At 37.3% G+C, this 18,075-nt stretch overlaps 1 protein-coding gene across 2 annotated transcripts in view; it reads left to right on the top strand.

The window, feature by feature from the left end:
* Positions 1–18,075, top strand: part of eif2ak4 (eukaryotic translation initiation factor 2 alpha kinase 4) — a 91,970-nt gene that overhangs the window by 50,577 nt on the left and 23,318 nt on the right. For both annotated transcript variants that reach the window (XM_084310650.1, XM_084310649.1), the window contains exons 29-31: positions 15,331–15,465; positions 15,897–16,004; positions 16,703–16,831. In XM_084310650.1, the coding sequence (XP_084166776.1) occupies positions 15,331–15,465; positions 15,897–16,004; positions 16,703–16,831 (372 nt within the window). The remainder of the gene's footprint in view (positions 1–15,330; positions 15,466–15,896; positions 16,005–16,702; positions 16,832–18,075) is intronic.

The raw sequence follows: 18,075 nt of genomic DNA, 5'->3' as shown, positions 1-18,075 counted from the left end.
TGTGTAATAGTGTAATAGTGTGTAATAGTGTAATAGTGTGTAATAGTGTAATAGTGTGTAATAGTGTAATAGTGTAATAGTGTGTAATAGTGTAATAGTGTGTAATAGTGTAATAGTGTGTAATAGTGTAATAGTGTAATAGTGTGTAATAGTGTAATAGTGTGTAATAGTGTAATAGTGTGTAATAGTGTAATAGTGTAATAGCGTGTAATAGTGTAATAGTGTAATAGTGTAATAGTGTGTAATAGTGTAATAGTGTGTAATAGTGTAATAGTGTGTAATAGTGTAATAGTGTGTAATAGTGTAATAGTGTGTAATAGTGTAATAGTGTAATAGTGTGTAATAGTGTAATAGTGTGTAATAGTGTAATAGTGTAATAGTGTAATAGCGTGTAATAGTGTAATAGTGTAATAGTGTGTAATAGTGTAATAGTGTAATAGTGTGTAATAGTGTAATAGTGTAATAGTGTGTAATAGTGTGTAATAGTGTAATAGTGTGTAATAGTGTAATAGTGTAATAGTGTAATAGCGTGTAATAGTGTAATAGTGTGTAATAGTGTAATATCGTAATTGTGTGTAATAGTGTAATAGTGTAATAGTGTGTAATGGTGTAATAGTGTAATAGTGTGTAATAGTGTAATAGTGTAATAGTGTAATAGTGTGTAATAGTGTAATAGTGTACTAGTGTGTAATAGTGTAATAGTGTGTAATAGTGTAATAGTGTGTAATAGTGTAATAGTGTGTAATAGTGTAATAGTGTGTAATAGTGTAATAGTGTGTAATAGTGTAATAGTGTAATAGTGTGTAATAGTGTAATAGTGTGTAATAGTGTAATAGTGTGTAATAGTGTAATAGTGTAATAGTGTGTAATAGTGTAATAGTGTGTAATAGTGTAATAGTGTGTAATAGTGTAATAGTGTGTAATAGTGTAATAGTGTAATAGTGTGTAATAGTGTAATAGTGTGTAATAGTGTAATAGTGTAATAGTGTGTAATAGTGTAATAGTGTGTAATAGTGTGTAATAGTGTGTAATAGTGTAATAGTGTAATAGTGTGTAATAGTGTGTAATAGTGTAATAGTGTAATAGTGTGTAATAGTGTAATAGTGTAATAGTGTGTAATAGTGTAATAGTGTGTAATAGTGTAATAGTGTGTAATAGTGTAATAGTGTGTAATAGTGTAATAGTGTAATAGTGTGTAATAGTGTAATAGTGTGTAATAGTGTAATAGTGTGTAATAGTGTGTAATAGTGTAATAGTGTAATAGTGTGTAATCGTGTAATAGTGTGTAATAGTGTGTAATAGTGTGTAATAGTGTAATAGTGTGTAATAGTGTAATAGTGTTGCGGGTTGTGTCGTTGCACTCAGTAGGGATATCCTCTTTCATTGGTCTATGTTGACCACTCCCCCGATCCTTAGGCCACGCCCCCTTTTTGTATCCTTTGAACCGTTTGTCATAGAGACTCGCGAGAGACCCTCTCCCCCGTTGGCCGGCGGTGCACAGGCGTCACCCACACTTTCACAATTTCCCCCGCGCGGAATTGTCTAGTTAGTGTGGGTGACCTGGCGAAGCCAGGTTGCCACCCACACTATACATATCCATACTCTTTTTATTTATTCTTTATTCCACCGATTTTGCAAACACTTTGCAACATGTAAGCGTTCGCGCCCCATACACGTGAAAGGTATCAAAACGAGCGGCTTGCCTATGGCAACACCGGTCTCCGAACTCGTAAAGTTTCACCGCACCGTCTGGCTACGAATCGACTTTAAACGGTAAAATTTCGGTCCCATTGGGAATGCATTGCATTTTAGAGTGTAGCAGCTGAAATAATCTTTTTCCCCCTACCTTGGGTGAATTGCGAGTGTGATCTCAATTTTGGACGTAGAAATAAAACAAACACATCAAAACGATGACACGGCTGTCATCCCGCTCACAAAAGAAAAATAAATGGAATTGGACATTTCTATCTCAACTGACGACCATTTGTTTGAAGGTTCTCCTCCCCATTGACCGCCATGCAATCGCCCTCTAGAAATCACATTTTTCACACTATTTTTTAGCCTTCTGTTCCGATCGCCGAAGGAGTGCCACAATATCGCACGAATGCCACAATATCGCGCACAACCCTTCGCCTACTCGTTGTAGTGCTCATGTGCGCGTCACAACGCTTCATCTCTTATAGTTTTCTTTTAATCAATGTGACAATGCAGTCATGCATCTGCCTCCATAGAAATGCATTGGATAGAAAATATGCAAGTCATAGTGATTGCTTCACCTGTGTGGCTCATGGCTCACTCATGATTGGTTCAGCTGTGTGGCTCGTGGCTGAGCTGCCAATGACATCATCCACTTAACCCATCATTGGCCATCACTGTGTTGCAGTACTGAATTGCTGACAGCGCCCTCTGTCTTGTGGGTTGTGTCATTGTACTCAGTAGGGATATCCTCTTTCATTTTTCATTGGTCCATGTTGACCACCTTTCATTGGTCGATGTTGACCACTCCCCCGATCCTTAGACCACGCCCCCTTAGGCCACACCCCCTCAGTGTATCTCTTGAACCGTTTGTCGTAGAGACTTGCGGATTGTGCCATTGGTCGATGTTGACCACCTTTCATTGGTCGATGTTGACCACTCCCCCTGTTGACCACCTTTCATTGGTCGATGTTGACCACTCCCCCGATCCTTAGACCACGCCCCCTTAGGCCACACCCCCTCAGTGTAACTCTTGAACCGTTTGTCGTAGAGACTTGGGGATTGTGCCATTGGTCGATGTTGACCACCTTTCATTGGTCGATGTTGACCACTCCCCCGATCCTTAGACCACGCCCCCTTAGGCCACACCCCCTCAGTGTATCTCTTGAACCGTTTGTCGTAGAGACTTGCGGATTGTGCCATTGTACTCGGTGTAATAGTGTAATAGTGTGTAATAGTGTAATAGTGTAATAGTGTGTAATAGTGTAATAGTGTGTAATAGTGTGTAATAGTGTAATAGTGTGTAATAGTGTGTAATAGTGTAATAGTGTAATAGTGTGTAATAGTGTAATATTGTGTAATAGTGTAATAGTGTAATAGTGTGTAATAGTGTGTAATAGTGTAATAGTGTAATAGTGTGTAATAGTGTGTAATAGTGTAATAGTGTAATAGTGTGTAATAGTGTAATAGTGTCTAATAGTGTAATAGTGTGTAATAGTGTAATAGTGTAATAGTGTGTAATAGTGTAATAGTGTAATAGTGTGTAATAGTGTAATAGTGTGTAATAGTGTAATAGTGTAATAGTGTGTAATAGTGTGTAATAGTGTAATAGTGTGTAATAGTGTAATAGTGTAATAGTGTGTAATAGTGTGTAATAGTGTGTAATAGTGTAATAGTGTGTAATAGTGTGTAATAGTGTAATAGTGTGTAATAGTGTAATAGTGTGTAATAGTGTAATAGTGTGTAATAGTGTAATAGTGTAATAGTGTGTAATAGTGTAATAGTGTGTAATAGTGTAATAGTGTGTAATAGTGTAATAGTGTGTAATAGTGTAATAGTGTAATAGTGTAATAGTGTGTAATAGTGTAATAGTGTAATAGTGTGTAATAGTGTAATAGTGTGTAATAGTGTAATAGTGTAATAGTGTAATAGTGTGTAATAGTGTGTAATAGTGTAATAGTGTAATAGTGTGTAATAGTGTAATAGTGTGTAATAGTGTAATAGTGTAATAGTGTGTAATAGTGTAATAGTGTAATAGTGTGTAATAGTGTAATAGTGTGTAATAGTGTAATAGTGTAATAGTGTGTAATAGTGTAATAGTGTGTAATAGTGTAATAGTGTAATAGTGTGTAATAGTGTAATAGTGTGTAATAGTGTAATAGTGTGTAATAGTGTGTAATAGTGTAATAGTGTAATAGTGTGTAATAGTGTAATAGTGTGCAATAGTGTAATAGTGTGTAATAGTGTAATAGTGTAATAGTGTGTAATAGTGTAATAGCGTGTAATAGTGTAATAGTGTAATAGTGTAATAGTGTGTAATAGTGTAATAGTGTAATAGTGTAATAGTGTGTAATAGTGTGTAATAGTGTAATAGTGCAATAGTGTAATAGTGTGTAATAGTGTAATAGTGTGTAATAGTGTAATAGTGTGTAATAGTGTAATAGTGTAATAGTGTGTAATAGTGTAATAGTGTGTAATAGTGTAATAGTGTAATAGTGTGTAATAGTGTGTAATAGTGTGTAATAGTGTGTAATAGTGTAATAGTGTGTAATAGTGTAATAGTGTGTAATAGTGTAATAGTGTGTAATAGTGTGTAATAGTGTAATAGTGTGTAATAGTGTAATAGTGTGTAATAGTGTAATAGTGTGTAATAGTGTAATATTGTGTAATAGTGTAATAGTGTGTAATAGTGTAATAGTGTAATAGTGTGTAATAGTGTGTAATAGTGTAATATTGTGTAATAGTGTAATAGTGTTGCGGGTTGTGTCATTGCACTCAGTAGGGATATCCTCTTTGATTGGTCTATGTTGACCACTCCCCCGATCCTTAGGCCGCGCCCCCTTTTTGTATCCTTTGAACCGTTTGTCATAGAGACTCGCGAGAGACCCTCTCCCCCGTTGGCCGGCGGTGCACAGGCGTCACCCACACTTTCACAATTTCCCCCGCGCGGAATTGTCTAGTTATTTATTATTCTTTATTCCACCGATTTTGCAAACACTTTGCAACACGTAAGCGTTCGCGCCCCATACACGTGAAAGGTATCAAAACGAGCGGCTTGCCTATGGCAACACCGGTCTCCGATCTCGTAAAGTTTCACCGCACCGTCTGGCTACGAATCGACTTTAAACGGTAAAATATCGGTCCCATTGGGAATGCATTGCATTTTAGAGTGTAGCAGCTGAAATAATCTTTTTCCCCCTACCTTGGGTGAATTGCGAGTGTGATCTCAATTTTGGACGTAGAAATAAAACAAACACATCAAAACGATGACACGGCTGTCATCCCACTCACAAAAGAAAAATAAATGGAATTGGACATTTCTATCTCAACTGACGACCATTTGTTTGAAGGTTCTCCTCCCCATTGACCGCCATGCAATCGCACTCTAGAAATCACATTTTTCACACTATTTTTTAGCCTTCTGTTCCGATCGCCGAAGGAGTGCCACAATATTGCACGAATGTCACAATATCGCGCACAACCCTTCGCCTACTCGTTGTAGTGCTCATGTGCGCGTCACAACGCTTCATCTCTTATAGTTTTCTTTTAATCAATGTGACAATGCAGTCATGCATCTGCCTCCATACAAATGCATTGGATAGAAAATATGCAAGTCATAGTGATTGCTTCACCTGTGTGGCTCATGGCTCACTCATGATTGGTTCAGCTGTGTGGCTCGTGGCTGAGCTGCCAATGACATCATCCACTTAACCCATCATTGGCCATCACTGTGTTGCAGTACTGAATTGCTGACAGCGCCCTCTGTCTTGTGGGTTGTGTCATTGTACTCAGTAGGGATATCCTCTTTCATTTTTCATTGGTCCATGTTGACCACCTTTCATTGGTCGATGTTGACCACTCCCCCGATCCTTAGACCACGCCCCCTTAGGCCACACCCCCTCAGTGTATCTCTTGAACCGTTTGTCGTAGAGACTTGCGGATTGTGCCATTGTACTCGGTGTAATAGTGTAATAGTGTGTAATAGTGTAATAGTGTGTAATAGTGTAATAGTGTAATAGTGTGTAATAGTGTAATAGTGTGTAATAGTGTGTAATAGTGTAATAGTGTGTAATAGTGTGTAATAGTGTAATAGTGTAATAGTGTGTAATAGTGTAATATTGTGTAATAGTGTAATAGTGTAATAGTGTGTAATAGTGTAATAGTGTGTAATAGTGTAATAGTGTAATAGTGTGTAATAGTGTAATATTGTGTAATAGTGTAATAGTGTAATAGTGTGTAATAGTGTCTAATAGTGTAATAGTGTAATAGTGTAATAGTGTAATAGTGTAATAGTGTGTAATAGTGTAATAGTGTGTAATAGTGTAATAGTGTGTAATAGTGTGTAATAGTGTAATAGTGTGTAATAGTGTAATATTGTAATAGTGTGTAATAGTGTAATAGTGTGTAATAGTGTAATAGTGTGTAATAGTGTGTAATAGTGTAATAGTGTAATAGTGTGTAATAGTGTAATAGTGTAATAGTGTGTAATAGTGTAATAGTGTAATAGTGTGTAATAGTGTAATAGTGTGTAATAGTGTAATAGTGTAATAGTGTGTAATAGTGTAATAGTGTAATAGTGTGTAATAGTGTAATAGTGTGTAATAGTGTAATAGTGTGTAATAGTGTGTAATAGTGTAATAGTGTGTAATAGTGTAATAGTGTCTAATAGTGTAATAGTGTGTAATAGTGTGTAATAGTGTAATAGTGTGTAATAGTGTAATAGTGTAATAGTGTGTAATAGTGTAATAGTGTAATAGTGTGTAATAGTGTAATAGTGTGTAATAGTGTAATAGTGTAATAGTGTGTAATAGTGTAATAGTGTGTAATAGTGTAATAGTGTAATAGTGTGTAATAGTGTAATAGTGTAATAGTGTGTAATAGTGTAATAGTGTGTAATAGTGTAATAGTGTAATAGTGTGTAATAGTGTAATAGTGTAATAGTGTGTAATAGTGTAATAGTGTGTAATAGTGTAATAGTGTAATAGTGTGTAATAGTGTAATAGTGTGTAATAGTGTAATAGTGTAATAGTGTGTAATAGTGTAATAGTGTAATAGTGTGTAATAGTGTAATAGTGTGTAATAGTGTAATAGTGTAATAGTGTGTAATAGTGTAATAGTGTGTAATAGTGTAATAGTGTGTAATAGTGTGTAATAGTGTAATAGTGTAATAGTGTGTAATAGTGTAATAGTGTGTAATAATGTAATAGTGTAATAGTGTGTAATAGTGTAATAGTGTGTAATAGTGTAATAGTGTAATAGTGTGTAATAGTGTAATAGTGTGTAATAGTGTAATAGTGTGTAATAGTGTGTAATAGTGTAATAGTGTAATAGTGTGTAATAGTGTGTAATAGTGTAATAGTGTGTAATAGTGTGTAATAGTGTAATAGTGTAATAGTGTGTAATAGTGTAATAGTGTGCAATAGTGTAATAGTGTAATAGTGTGTAATAGTGTAATAGTGTGTAATAGTGTAATAGCGTAATAGTGTGTAATAGTGTAATAGTGTAATAGTGTGTAATAGTGTAATAGTGTAATAGTGTGTAATAGTGTAATAGTGTAATAGTGCAATAGTGTGCAATAGTGTGTAATAGTGTGTAATAGTGTAATAGTGTTATAGTGTGTAATAGTGTAATAGTGTAATAGTGTTTAATAGTGTTATAGTGTGTAATAGTGTAATAGTGTAATAGTGTGTAATAGTGTAATAGTGTGTAATAGTGTAATAGTGTGTAATAGTGTAATAGTGTGTAATAGTGTAATAGTGTAATAGTGTAATAGTGTGTAATAGTGTGTAATAGTGTAATAGTGTGTAATAGTGTAATAGTGTAATAGTGTAATAGTGTGTAATAGTGTGTAATAGTGTGTAATAGTGTAATAGTGTAATAGTGTGTAATAGTGTAATAGTGTGTAATAGTGTGTAATTGTGTAATAGTGTGTAATAGTGTAATAGTGTGTAATAGTGTGTAATAGTGTAATAGTGTGTAATAGTGTAATAGTGTAATAGTGTGTAATAGTGTGTAATAGTGTAATAGTGTGTAATAGTGTGTAATAGTGTAATAGTGTGTAATAGTGTAATAGTGTAATAGTGTGTAATAGTGTAATAGTGTAATAGTGTGTAATAGTGTAATAGTGTAATAGTGTGTAATAGTGTGTAATAGTGTAATAGTGTGTAATAGTGTGTAATAGTGTGTAATAGTGTAATAGTGTGTAATAGTGTAATAGTGTGTAATAGTGTAATAGTGTAATAGTGTAATAGTGTGTAATAGTGTAATAGTGTGTAATCGTGTAATAGTGTAATAGTGTGTAATAGTGTAATAGTGTAATAGTGTGTAATAGTGTGTAATAGTGTGTAATAGTGTAATAGTGTGTAATAGTGTGTAATAGTGTAATAGTGTGTAATAGTGTAATAGTGTAATAGTGTGTAATAGTGTAATAGTGTGTAATAGTGTAATAGTGTGTAATAGTGTGTAATCGTGTAATAGTGTAATAGTGTGTAATAGTGTAATAGTGTAATAGTGTGTAATAGTGTAATAGTGTAATAGTGTAATAGTGTGTAATAGTGTGTAATAGTGTAATAGTGTGTAATAGTGTGTAATAGTGTAATAGTGTGTAATAGTGTAATAGTGTAATAGTGTGTAATAGTGTAATAGTGTGTAATAGTGTAATAGTGTAATAGTGTGTAATAGTGTAATAGTGTAATAGTGTAATAGTGTAATAGTGTGTAATAGTGTGTAATAGTGTGTAATAGTGTGTAATAGTGTAATATTGTGTAATAGTGTAATAGTGTTGCGGGTTGTGTCATTGCACTCAGTAGGGATATCCTCTTTGATTGGTCTATGTTGACCACTCCCCCGATCCTTAGGCCGCGCCCCCTTTTTGTATCCTTTGAACCGTTTGTCATAGAGACTCGCGAGAGACCCTCTCCCCCGTTGGCCGGCGGTGCACAGGCGTCACCCACACTTTCACAATTTCCCCCGCGCGGAATTGTCTAGTTATTTATTATTCTTTATTCCACCGATTTTGCAAACACTTTGCAACACGTAAGCGTTCGCGCCCCATACACGTGAAAGGTATCAAAACGAGCGGCTTGCCTATGGCAACACCGGTCTCCGATCTCGTAAAGTTTCACCGCACCGTCTGGCTACGAATCGACTTTAAACGGTAAAATATCGGTCCCATTGGGAATGCATTGCATTTTAGAGTGTAGCAGCTGAAATAATCTTTTTCCCCCTACCTTGGGTGAATTGCGAGTGTGATCTCAATTTTGGACGTAGAAATAAAACAAACACATCAAAACGATGACACGGCTGTCATCCCACTCACAAAAGAAAAATAAATGGAATTGGACATTTCTATCTCAACTGACGACCATTTGTTTGAAGGTTCTCCTCCCCATTGACCGCCATGCAATCGCACTCTAGAAATCACATTTTTCACACTATTTTTTAGCCTTCTGTTCCGATCGCCGAAGGAGTGCCACAATATTGCACGAATGTCACAATATCGCGCACAACCCTTCGCCTACTCGTTGTAGTGCTCATGTGCGCGTCACAACGCTTCATCTCTTATAGTTTTCTTTTAATCAATGTGACAATGCAGTCATGCATCTGCCTCCATACAAATGCATTGGATAGAAAATATGCAAGTCATAGTGATTGCTTCACCTGTGTGGCTCATGGCTCACTCATGATTGGTTCAGCTGTGTGGCTCGTGGCTGAGCTGCCAATGACATCATCCACTTAACCCATCATTGGCCATCACTGTGTTGCAGTACTGAATTGCTGACAGCGCCCTCTGTCTTGTGGGTTGTGTCATTGTACTCAGTAGGGATATCCTCTTTCATTTTTCATTGGTCCATGTTGACCACCTTTCATTGGTCGATGTTGACCACTCCCCCGATCCTTAGACCACGGCCCCTTAGGCCACACCCCCTCAGTGTATCTCTTGAACCGTTTGTCGTAGAGACTTGCGGATTGTGCCATTGTACTCGGTGTAATAGTGTAATAGTGTGTAATAGTGTAATAGTGTGTAATAGTGTAATAGTGTAATAGTGTGTAATAGTGTAATAGTGTGTAATAGTGTGTAATAGTGTAATAGTGTGTAATAGTGTAATAGTGTGTAATAGTGTAATATTGTGTAATAGTGTAATAGTGTAATAGTGTGTAATAGTGTAATAGTGTGTAATAGTGTAATAGTGTAATAGTGTGTAATAGTGTAATATTGTGTAATAGTGTGTAATAGTGTAATAGTGTAATAGTGTGTAATAGTGTAATAGTGTCTAATAGTGTAATAGTGTGTAATAGTGTAATAGTGTAATAGTGTAATAGTGTGTAATAGTGTAATAGTGTGTAATAGTGTAATAGTGTGTAATAGTGTAATAGTGTAATAGTGTGTAATAGTGTAATAGTGTGTAATAGTGTAATATTGTAATAGTGTGTAATAGTGTAATAGTGTGTAATAGTGTAATAGTGTAATAGTGTGTAATAGTGTAATAGTGTAATAGTGTGTAATAGTGTAATAGTGTAATAGTGTGTAATAGTGTAATAGTGTGTAATAGTGTAATAGTGTGTAATAGTGTAATAGTGTGTAATAGTGTAATAGTGTAATAGTGTGTAATAGTGTAATAGTGTGTAATAGTGTAATAGTGTGTAATAGTGTGTAATAGTGTAATAGTGTGTAATAGTGTAATAGTGTCTAATAGTGTAATAGTGTGTAATAGTGTGTAATAGTGTAATAGTGTGTAATAGTGTAATAGTGTAATAGTGTGTAATAGTGTAATAGTGTAATAGTGTGTAATAGTGTAATAGTGTGTAATAGTGTAATAGTGTAATAGTGTGTAATAGTGTAATAGTGTGTAATAGTGTAATAGTGTAATAGTGTGTAATAGTGTAATAGTGTAATAGTGTGTAATAGTGTAATAGTGTGTAATAGTGTAATAGTGTAATAGTGTGTAATAGTGTAATAGTGTAATAGTGTGTAATAGTGTAATAGTGTGTAATAGTGTAATAGTGTAATAGTGTGTAATAGTGTAATAGTGTGTAATAGTGTAATAGTGTAATAGTGTGTAATAGTGTAATAGTGTAATAGTGTGTAATAGTGTAATAGTGTGTAATAGTGTAATAGTGTGTAATAGTGTAATAGTGTGTAATAGTGTGTAATAGTGTAATAGTGTAATAGTGTGTAATAGTGTAATAGTGTGTAATAATGTAATAGTGTAATAGTGTGTAATAGTGTAATAGTGTGTAATAGTGTAATAGTGTAATAGTGTGTAATAGTGTAATAGTGTGTAATAGTGTAATAGTGTGTAATAGTGTAATAGTGTGTAATAGTGTGTAATAGTGTAATAGTGTAATAGTGTGTAATAGTGTGTAATAGTGTAATAGTGTGTAATAGTGTGTAATAGTGTAATAGTGTAATAGTGTGTAATAGTGTAATAGTGTGCAATAGTGTAATAGTGTAATAGTGTGTAATAGTGTAATAGTGTGTAATAGTGTAATAGCGTAATAGTGTGTAATAGTGTAATAGTGTAATAGTGTGTAATAGTGTAATAGTGTAATAGTGTGTAATAGTGTAATAGTGTAATAGTGCAATAGTGTGCAATAGTGTGTAATAGTGTGTAATAGTGTAATAGTGTTATAGTGTGTAATAGTGTAATAGTGTAATAGTGTTTAATAGTGTTATAGTGTGTAATAGTGTAATAGTGTAATAGTGTGTAATAGTGTAATAGTGTAATAGTGTGTAATAGTGTAATAGTGTGTAATAGTGTAATAGTGTGTAATAGTGTAATAGTGTAATAGTGTAATAGTGTGTAATAGTGTGTAATAGTGTAATAGTGTGTAATAGTGTAATAGTGTAATAGTGTGTAATAGTGTAATAGTGTGTAATAGTGTGTAATAGTGTAATAGTGTAATAGTGTGTAATAGTGTAATAGTGTGTAATAGTGTGTAATTGTGTAATAGTGTGTAATAGTGTAATAGTGTGTAATAGTGTGTAATAGTGTAATAGTGTGTAATAGTGTAATAGTGTAATAGTGTGTAATAGTGTGTAATAGTGTAATAGTGTGTAATAGTGTGTAATAGTGTAATAGTGTGTAATAGTGTAATAGTGTAATAGTGTGTAATAGTGTAATAGTGTAATAGTGTGTAATAGTGTAATAGTGTAATAGTGTGTAATAGTGTAATAGTGTGTAATAGTGTGTAATAGTGTGTAATAGTGTAATAGTGTGTAATAGTGTAATAGTGTGTAATAGTGTAATAGTGTAATAGTGTAATAGTGTGTAATAGTGTAATAGTGTGTAATCGTGTAATAGTGTAATAGTGTGTAATAGTGTAATAGTGTAATAGTGTGTAATAGTGTGTAATAGTGTAATAGTGTGTAATAGTGTGTAATAGTGTAATAGTGTGTAATAGTGTAATAGTGTAATAGTGTGTAATAGTGTAATAGTGTGTAATAGTGTAATAGTGTGTAATAGTGTGTAATCGTGTAATAGTGTAATAGTGTGTAATAGTGTAATAGTGTAATAGTGTAATAGTGTGTAATAGTGTGTAATAGTGTAATAGTGTGTAATAGTGTGTAATAGTGTAATAGTGTGTAATAGTGTAATAGTGTAATAGTGTGTAATAGTGTAATAGTGTGTAATAGTGTAATAGTGTAATAGTGTGTAATAGTGTAATAGTGTAATAGTGTAATAGTGTGTAATAGTGTGTAATAGTGTGTAATAGTGTGTAATAGTGTAATATTGTGTAATAGTGTAATAGTGTTGCGGGTTGTGTCATTGCACTCAGTAGGGATATCCTCTTTGATTGGTCTATGTTGACCACTCCCCCGATCCTTAGGCCGCGCCCCCTTTTTGTATCCTTTGAACCGTTTGTCATAGAGACTCGCGAGAGACCCTCTCCCCCGTTGGCCGGCGGTGCACAGGCGTCACCCACACTTTCACAATTTCCCCCGCGCGGAATTGTCTAGTTATTATTGCTTTACTGACATAAAAGGCCTTTTCCAGTGGATGTGTGGAGATCGGGGCGGCAATCTGAAGGTTCCCGGTTCGATTCGGGCTCCTCCCGAGTTCATGTAGCAGTTTCCTTGTGCAAGACCATTAACCCCTAACTGCCTCCGATGAGCTGGTTGGTGCCTTGCGCAGCTGCCTTCATCATCGGTGTGTGCACGCGAGCACATGTGTGTGTGTGAGTAAACGGTTGAATGTGAGGCACAAGTTGTAAAGCTATTTGAGTGGTCGGCAGATGAAACGTTATTTCTACAGGGTTCGCACAAGGTCCTTGAAGTGCTTGAAGTGCTTGATTTTTTTACCAAAAAAAGTCAAGGCCTGGAATTCCTTAAACAGCCAATTTTTTTAACACTGTGCTTAAAAAGTCCTTGAAATTCAAATCAACCATTCGCATTGAAAGTTTTGTTCATCCATGATACAATTGTTCTGAATCAAGAAATAGCATTTTTTTTCTCTAAAGTGTTTTAGTTTTAAGACTTTTAATCCATAAATATTGTATCCGATAAAAAAACGCATTTAAAAGTGAATTGTATCCTTTTTAAATGCCATTTTAAAATGAAAAATAGTGCTTGAAAAGTACTTGAAATTTTGCAATGTCTGTGGGAACCCTGTTTCTAGTGCAACGCTCATCATGCAGATGTCTCTCTCTAGTTTGCCTTGCGCCGGGTGTCTGCTGAACTACTACGGAAACTCATTTGACAGTCTAGATCAGAGGTCCCCAAACTTTTTCCTGTGAGGGCCACATAACATTTCCCTTCTTTGGTGGGGGCCGGGGTCAGTTTGTAACAGAAAAAGTGTGACGATCGCAGGGGTGCCTAAACGTAAACATTTATTGTTTTCCAGAAAGCCACACATAACCAAATATTAATAACCCTTTCCGGGATCTTCACAGAAAAAAAGGTCAGGAAATAAATAATAACACTATTTATGAAATAAATATACAGTACCTACAGACCACCTAGCTCTAGCTCTGTACTATTTAAAAGCACAGTGCAGGACACACTCAAAGGTTATCGCACCTCAGAGATGGCAGTGGACATGTATGACAGGAGAAAGGCCATATGTAATGGCCTTGGGATTGAGGAACATACTACCAGCCAAAGGAGGAAGCAGAAAAGGATGGACGAGTATGTAGTTGAGTCATCTTGTGGCACAAGCTCAGACCTCAGCTCAGGAGATCAGCTGAGACAGAGACTGTTCTATCCAGTCCTCGACAGAATGCTGCAAGAACTTGAGAGCAGGTTCTCATGAGTTGGAGAACAACTTATGAGAGGCATACAGGCATGTTATCCAGCCTCGGACCAGTTTCTCTCAGTGGAATTGTTGCAATCCCTTGCCACACATTACAATATCCAACTACTGCCAGAGGAGATCACAGTTGCAAAGTGTTTCCTGGCCAGGACAGGCAGAGATGCAGTCCCTACTATCCAAAGTGTCTTTTCCCTCCTGGATGATGATGATAATAATAATAATAATAATAATAATAATAATAATAATAATAATAATAATAATAATAATAATAATAATGAATTTTATTTACAAGGCGCATTTCAGGACACAAAAAAAAGTCCACAAATCGGTGAATGAAAAAATTATAGGATCAAATGAAAACTACTACTTACTAAAAATGGATGTTTTAAAAGTACCAAAAACCAACAAAAAATATCAAACACTAACAAACATTTAGCACAGACAATGGGGATGCTGCCATCTAAAAAATGTTAAAATAAAAAAGAATTGATTATTATTATTTTTTAAGCTCCCGGGCTGTAGGGGGCCGGGCCAAATGTGGAGGCGGGCCGTAGTTTGGGGACCACTGGTCTCTAGAGCAATGGCAGGCGCTGGTCCCCTGAAAGCAGCACCGTCAATCCTAACTGAATCAATGTCGAATGTAATCGGTTCCTTGTGAATCACACTCGAAGCGAATAATAATAATAAATACATTTAATTTATATAGCACACTTTAAACTCCGTGAGCTCTCAAGGTGCTTCACAGCAGAAGGAAAATTTTATTAAAGGTTTAAAACAAGAAAACAATAAAATGAATAAAATAAAAAACAAAACATAGGAGCAGATAAAAAAAAACAGGCCTAGTGGAAGGCAGAGTAAAATAAATGTTAAGGCTTGAATAGGGTAATCAGTGCCGATACCCGATACCCAACCCTTAGGGACTGCAAGGAACTGAGATGTTTGGAGTGCATGAGAGTGCGGTTTGTGTTTGTTGTGTCTAACCTTTAGTAAACATTTGGAAATGTTTGGGACTTTTTTCATTAGGAATACTTTTAGGGGCCATCTGGAAGTGTTCACAATGCATTTCTGAAGTGTTTTGAAACTATTCCTAAATAAAAGCAAGTCCATCTACTTGTTTTCCTTTACTCTTTGTGCGTTGTTTTGGTTTTCTGTACTCAGGAAAAGAAGCAATTCCAGTGTCTCCTCTCTTGGTCGAGTCTAGATCACATCCCTGGAAAAGGACCTTTTTAATGGGAATTGTCACTTTTTGGCCAAGCTGCAAAGGCGTAGTTCCGTAACTCAATGAATTCGCATCGTTCTCGGCTATGTGATCTAGACCTTTCTCTTTCCTGAACATGAATGATATGGTTTTTGCCTTCTGTCTGCCCCCCCCCCCCCCCTACAGGTGGTGGTGAACCTCGGCCTGGTGTACAAGGTCCAGCACCACTCTGGGGTCATCTTCCAGTTCGTGGCCTTCATCAAGAAGCGCCGGAGGACGGTGCCGGACATAGTGGCTGCCGGAGGACGCTATGACCACCTGGTGAGGTCGTACATCGTGCCTACAAGCTGTGTCTCAGGGGCCCCGGCTATACGCTGATCCATTACGGAGATTATACAGACGGAAGGTATCACCGTCCTGTTGGTTGGTTTTCCTAATTGGGAAAACGTCGGCAGAAACAACAGCTTTGCTCGTCCGTTAAAATGGACCCAAGTCTGGCCGGAGACGGGACACATCGTCAGCCCCGTCTGACACACTGGGACGTAATTCAAAAGAGAAGTAGTCGAATAGACACAATGGATCGACGTAGCCGGGCCTTTAACCTACATCAACATAGCTGCTTTTCTTTTATTCTGTTTCTCCCTACATTGTTTTGGTAATGCGGTGTAAGTGGTATGCCAGTGTAAACCATTGTAAGTAAAGTGGTACGCCAGTGTAAACAAAAAATGTGTCCTTCCTCTCTGGTACGGTAGATCCTTGAGTTTCGCGTGCCAGCCTCTAATGCCCCTGTGCCCTCTGCGGTGGGGGCCAGTGTGGCTCTGGACAAAGTCTGCGCTGCTGTGGCCAACATGGAAGAGCCAGTGAGTCTCTGAGCACACACACACACACACACCCCCCCACACACACATCCCCCCCACACACACACATCCCCACACACACACACACACACACACACACACACACACACACACACACACACACACACACACACACACACACACACACACACACACACACACATCCCCACCCCCCCACACACACTCGCACACATCCCCCCCCCCCACACACACATACCCCCCCCCCCCCACATACACACACACACACGCATACCCCCCCCCCCCCCCCACACACACACACTTGGTTACGACATCGATAATTACTTATAATGAAGGAGCCACAGACGAGCTTTCATATTTAATGATGCCTTGCGACTGCAGCAGCCGCCACACCGAGCCACTTTTAGCAACATGTTAATAACTATAATGATCACTGTGACTCTGCCCACTTATTCCTGGAGGCATCGGTTTTTAATATTCGACATTGTGAAATGACGTGACGTCGAGCTCCAGCGCTGTCCCCTTGCCCAGGAAACATCCCATCATCATGTCTGTGGCAGATGGAAGCGCTCCAAATGACTATTCCATATAGATCTCACAAGCGGCCAAATGGCGTTTATTGTATCTAGCGCCGCAGTCCAGTCGGCGTCTGAAAAAGTGTGTCAGTATGTCAGCTGGTGGAAATAGCCCGTTTTGATTGGTCCTCTGGCTCTCTCTGTCAGCCCACAGTGAGCTCCTGCGATGTGCTGGTGGTTCCGGTGGGCCACTCCTCCGTGTCCAGAGCCCTCAGCGTGGTGCAGAGGCTGTGGAGCTCGGGGCTCTCTGCAGACATCGCCTACGACGTCGCCCAGGTCAGTAGTAGGAAACAACCCCTTCCACAATCGCTAAAGCAAGTCCAACTATGCAGGATGTCATCGGCCGGCACAGTGGTCCTACTTTCACTCTCCCTGTTGCCTTACTTACAGAATTGTGCTTTTGGATGAAAGATGTAGACCAGCGGTTCTGAAACTACGGGTCGTGACCCAAAGTGGGGTCGTGGGTAGGTGACAGTGACAGTGCATTGGCACGTAAAAAAATTAAAAATAAAATCATATTTAAAAAAATAATAATAATAATAAATAAATAAATGTTCTGGCAACATATTTTGGCTAAATATGCCTCGTTTTATAAATGTGTATTGATAACATAGTGCTGTAATACAATTTTCTAATAAATATGCATGATCAAGTTCAACAATGTGTGCTTTTACTTTGATATTCCTTAATTCCACGTTGAAATTACACCATACATTAACTCTTTGGACGCCACGGACTTGAGCATCGTTTGTTCCTACCACGCCACGCTCTAAAAGATAGGAATAAGTGGCGGTGTTTGCAGGGCTATAACTATATTCTATATATTATAGCTATGGATACAATACTATGGCCCATTTGACATCAACTATCTATCGTTCAATATGTGAAAAAGAATACATTTTCTCATCAATACGTTCCTGAGTTATACCGTGGTGAATATAAGTATAGTTTTAGAGTGATCCTGTCTAATCCCAGAAAACTACGATATGCAGCAAAACGTGAATTTCACTAAAAGCGTTGCCGTTTCTCGCCTGGACAAGGTACTATTTCCAAATCAAATGTTTATCATAGGTATTATGTTTCATCATGAATGCATGAAAGGGGGGGGGGGGGGGGGGGGTCGTTTTTTGATGCTTTGATCGTCACCAACGGCATACGTTGTGGAGTAACGTTACACACACACGTTGCGATTGAGGTGGAACATGGTTGGATCAAAGCAGGATTGATATCATTTAGCCCTTACCTTCACTAGGAGGTACCCGAAAAAGAATATTCCAATTGTCTGATCGCGAGTCCAAGTATTGGTGTCCGTCGTGTCGCCAACATAATCCACCACAACAGATGCATCGGGGGCATTTGACGCTGCTCAATGGGATCGGGATACCCGCTCGCCTCGCCCGACAAAGAAAAGTGCGCCCGGAGACATTTGATCGTTGCACAGGCCAAGATATAAGGTTTCAAAGGGTGCTCGATACTGCCTCCTGGGAGGAGGCGGCCGGTATTGCACTTTGGTGATCTCA

The sequence above is a fragment of the Notolepis coatsorum genome (assembly GCF_963971535.1).
Source record: "Notolepis coatsorum genome assembly, chromosome: 3".
Taxonomy (NCBI): Eukaryota; Metazoa; Chordata; class Actinopteri; order Aulopiformes; family Paralepididae; genus Notolepis; species Notolepis coatsorum.
Note: the sequence above shows the minus strand (reverse complement) of the source record. Positions and strands in the feature narration are given on the sequence as shown.